Source organism: Bison bison, unplaced genomic scaffold (genome assembly GCF_000754665.1).
Source record: "Bison bison bison isolate TAMUID 2011002044 unplaced genomic scaffold, Bison_UMD1.0 scf7180017864519, whole genome shotgun sequence".
NCBI lineage: Eukaryota > Metazoa > Chordata > Mammalia > Artiodactyla > Bovidae > Bison > Bison bison.
Window position 1 is genome coordinate 10967028 of NW_011495072.1, and position 4502 is coordinate 10971529.

General features: G+C 50.2%; 2 protein-coding genes across 2 annotated transcripts in view; both read left to right on the plus strand.

Annotated features, from left to right (window-relative positions):
* The window catches only part of EPS8L3 (EPS8-like 3), a 15296-nt gene extending 13956 nt beyond the window's left edge, over positions 1-1340 (plus strand). The window contains exons 18-20 of the mRNA XM_010831027.1: positions 142-215; positions 502-634; positions 1236-1340. Coding sequence (XP_010829329.1) covers positions 142-215; positions 502-634; positions 1236-1340 — 312 coding nt within the window. The remainder of the gene's footprint in view (positions 1-141; positions 216-501; positions 635-1235) is intronic.
* A 2785-nt stretch (positions 1341-4125) lies between these two features.
* The window catches only part of GSTM3 (glutathione S-transferase mu 3 (brain)), a 3288-nt gene continuing 2911 nt past the window's right edge, over positions 4126-4502 (plus strand). The window contains exon 1 of the mRNA XM_010830890.1: positions 4126-4313. Within this exon, the coding sequence (XP_010829192.1) occupies positions 4224-4313 (90 nt within the window). The 5' untranslated portion in view covers positions 4126-4223. The remainder of the gene's footprint in view (positions 4314-4502) is intronic.

Genomic DNA, 4502 nt, shown 5'->3' on the forward strand with positions numbered 1-4502 from the left:
AAGCCTTGTGCTTGTCGGACAAGCAAACCATGGAGTGAGACACATGGTTTGATGAAAGCCCAGAGAAGGGATCCTGATGAGAGGGGCTGTGGGTGGCTCTGAGATGAGATGGCTTCTGACTCCCACTTCCCCTGGTTCTAGGGTCCGATGCTTCGACTTAGCTCAAGGCCTGAGGAGGTCACAGCCTGGCTACAGGCAGAGAACTTCTCCACTGTGTGAGTGCCAAGTGCCACAGCTTTACCTCTGTAAAGGGCACCAATGACCACTGCCCCCCACCTCCACAAGTGTCTCTTCCAGGGCACTTGTCCCTTCAACCCCAGGAGTTTATGGAGTTGGTTTAAGCCAGTTTGTTTATCTTACTCCCTGACCTCCAAACACTCTTTCTGTGAATTCTCCTGTCACCCCAGCCCTCCAAGCCCAAACACCCCCTTCTCCACCCAGATATCCAGGGCTGGGTCCTTCCACCCCACCACTGACAGTTTCTGCTCTATGTGTTTCCAGGACCGTGAAGACCCTTGGGTCCATGACAGGGAGCCAGCTGCTTCACATGAGACCTGGAGAGCTACAGATGCTGTGTCCACATGAGGGCCCCCGGGTCCTGGCACGGCTGGAGGCTGTCAGAAGGACGCTGGGGGTGAGGACACATAGGGGTCCCAAGCCCTGCTGGAAATGTGGGGTGCTCCCTGAGTGAGCATGAGAGTGCCCGGTGGGCAAGCCAGCAGGCCCGACCCTGGGGCGGTACTCACTGTGGCAGGTCTGGTACAGGACCGTCCCCCAGGGGCTTGACTTCACGTGCACAGGCACACCCTGAAGCTCCTGACTGACTGTTGGCATGAGCTCTGGGGTCCCTCATCTGGCACTGGCCTCACCTCAACCTTTTCTTTCCTCAGATGAGCCCTTAGGCAGCAATTCAGACACCTCCAAGACCAAGACTTTCTCACAAGCAAGATGGCGGATCTGATACTCTTTAGAGCCCTGAGAATTCCTCTTCCAAGCCCCTAGGTTGCAGCAAACCCCACACCCCAGCTCACACAGCAAAGAGGATGAACAAGACCAGAGGTTGAGACAAACCGTGCCCCTTCTCGCTGTGTGGAGAGGTCTCCCCAGTTGCCACCTATTTATTGCGTCTCTCTCCTGAGCTTAGAACATTTATGCCTAGATTTGTCAGGACTCTGTTTAGACCCTCTCCTCCCCAATAAAGGTATCCTCAAGCTTGTCATGTGCCTCTCTTGCAGCTTCCTCTGGCCCTGGTGGAGGCCAAAGGCAGGGAATCAGGAAGAGCCAGGACACTGGGCATGAAACAGCAGCAGCCCTACATCCATCACTGGGCCAGACTATAAGTGGGAATTCACTGGAGCAGAGTCAGAATTCAATGATTATGGCCCAACTCTCCTTAATTTCTAAATAAATTTGAAAATAAGGCTATACTCGACATCTTTATCTTTCTGTGTACATCTTTATCTTTCTGTGTACATTTCTCCTGGTATATTCCAAGACACCCAGTACAGGTGAGGGCAGAACATCAGAGCAAGGAGTACTGAGGCTGACAATTGCAGGTTTTGATCAGCCACACTGGCCAATGATGCAAAGACACACTAAAAAGCATGTCCAGGCTCTACCTGGCAACTTCCTCTTTTAGTACTTTTGTCACTTCCTGTTGCAGTGAGCTAATTTTGAGCCCACCTCCCCAGCTTGTCTCTTTAGTGGTGGAACATAGGGAACATTGGACTGGCTACGTGAACTCAGGGCAAGTCATTTCACTCTCTGGCTCTCTTTTTCCTCTCAAATGTTAAGTGAAGAGTCTGAACTATCTGTGGCTTCTAATATTTAGGATATACAGCCTTCTTTAATCTCAGAACAATCACAAGACTCCTCTCCTTATATAACAGAGGTTCTACTTTCATTCAGTTAGTCTGCAGATAAGGTTTGATATACATGTGAATTAAGGGCCCCTTAAGAGTCCTTAAGATGTTCCCTTAGTACAATAGCCAGAACATGGAAGAAACCTAGATGTCCATCAACAGGTGAATGGATAAAGAAGTTGCGGTACACAGATAGAAAGGACTATAAGTCAGTCATAAAAAGGGACAAAACTGAGTCAGTTGTAGTGAGGTGGATGAACCTAAAGTCTGTCATACAAAGGCAGAAAGAGAAAAATATCACACATTAATGCATGTATGTGGAATCTAGAAAAATGGTATTGATGAACCTATTTACAGGGCACAGATAGAGACACAGATGTAGAGAACGGACTTGTGACACAGTGGGGGAGGAGAGGGCAGGACGAACTGAGAGAGTAGCACTGACATATTTACACTATCACGTGTAAAACAGAGCTAGTGGGAAGCTACTGCACAACACAGGAGCTCAGCCTGGTGCTCAGTGATGACCTAGGGGTGAGGTGGGGGTGGGATGGGAGGGAGGCTCAGGACAGAGGGGATCTATATACATGTAGTTGATTCACCCTGTTTTACCGCAGAAACTAACACAACATTGTAAAGCAATTATGCTGCAATAAAAAAAAAAGAAGACAAGATCTTCCCACAGTCACTCAGTTGAATCTGTCCATGACCCTAACACTGCCAAAATATCCTATTTTTTGCCTGCCTATCTCATTCCCTCAAGTTCCTGGCCTCAGAAAATCATCTCTCCTAACTGGTAACACTGAATAAAAAAGCAAATAGTTTCCCTTACAAAATAGAACAAAGGTGAGACCCTTAAGGTTTGACTGTCAAGAGCAAAAGTTAAATAGCAAAGTTAATTCGGGGAAATGAGGAGAGGCGATATTGACATATTGTCTTCTGGGGCTTCAAGGAGCTGAAGGAGTCCTACAAACAGGGAAAACTTCCAGAACCAGGTAAAAAAGTATTTTAACCCAGGGCTCCCCAGATTTCCCAGCAAAGACTGAGATGAGGTGAGACTGTTTGGATACCCAAGTGCAGAGGATCTAGCACACGTTGGGCTATTACACAGACCTAGTTTTGAATTCCCGGAGAAGGCAATGGCACCCCACTCCAGTACTCTTGCCTGGAAAATCCCATGGATGGAGGAGCCCGATAGGCTGCAGTCCATGGGGTCCCTAAGAGTCAGACATGACTGAGGGACTTCACTTTCACTTTTCACTTTCATGCATTGGAGAAGGAAATGGCAACCCACTCCAGTGTTCTTGCCTGGAGAATCCCAGGGGCAGGAAAGCCTGGTGGGCTGATGTCTATGGGGTCACACAGAGTCGGACACGACTGAAGTGACTTAGCAGCAGCAGTTTTGAATTCTAGGCCACCCATGGACACTTGAAATTAGAACGGCAACTCATCCTACCTCTCTACGCCTCACTAATCTATAAAATTGGTGTAACAGCTACTTCACAAAGTTGTTGTGAAGCTTAAATTGGAATAAATTAGCTAGCATACATGAAGTACCTAGACTATTGACTAGCATATCATAGGTTTTCAATAAGCATTAGTCTTATATCCCAAGTTAATTTGTGACTGGCCTGTTATCGTAGGAGGAGAAATCCAAACATTATAAATTCATCTGTCCCAATGCATTTGTACTTTTTTCCTTTCTTCTTTTAGTGAACTGTCCTTTTAAAAAGTTTCATCTTTGCTACACCCAAACTAGGGGGAAATGTGTTTTCCCACGCCTGGCCTAAGGGGTTTAGGGCCTCTGTGTTCTAAGTGTCTGTGCTGCAGAGGCCAGGCCAGGCACCTACCCAGTAGCTCAGAACTCCTCGTCATCCACACTCTGTGCACACGCCAAAGAGAGCGATTCCCTGATGGTCAGCCTCTGTCGACTCCTGGTGCTTGCCCACTTACCCCCAAACCTCCCATCCCCACTAGATAAATATTTATGGCAACTAGGGTAACAGGGTCCTCACGGCCTGGACTGCTAGGGCTCAGCCCCATTCCTCTCTAACTGAACTATTAAACAGAGTGCGGCTTCACGCGCGGAAAGTACAGAGACTCAATCACAGGGCCCGGGCATTCTCCTCACGGGTCTGGCCTCGGGAGAATCCTCCCCCAACGCCAGAAACTGCAGAAGCCGCGCGGGCACGCGGCCAAGCGGACACTCGGAAGGTGGGGAGGGGGCGGGGTGAGGGGGTGAGACTACGGTGGGGGCGGAGTCAGGGCACGCACGTTGGCACCACCTACCTACGACGGGTATAAAGCCCCTCCTGGTAGCCATCTACCACCAGTGCGCTAAGGCACACAGGCGATACCGACATGGCCTCGTCAAAGTCTATGGTTCTAGGTTACTGGGATATTCGCGGGGTGAGTGCGGTCTCAGCGGCTAAGCCACTCGGTCTGGGCGACTGACGCGGAGGTAGTGGGGGGTCCTCTTGGTCAGCGGTCTCCGAGGCCAAACCTCCTACGCCGCGCTGCGCAACGGTGCGCGGCCGGCCCCCTGCGAGCTCCGGGGCCGCGGAGACGCTGGCCTTGGGGGAGAGGGGCTGAAGGCAGCAAGCCAGCCCGGGGTAGGTCTCGGGAGCTGCTTAACCACCC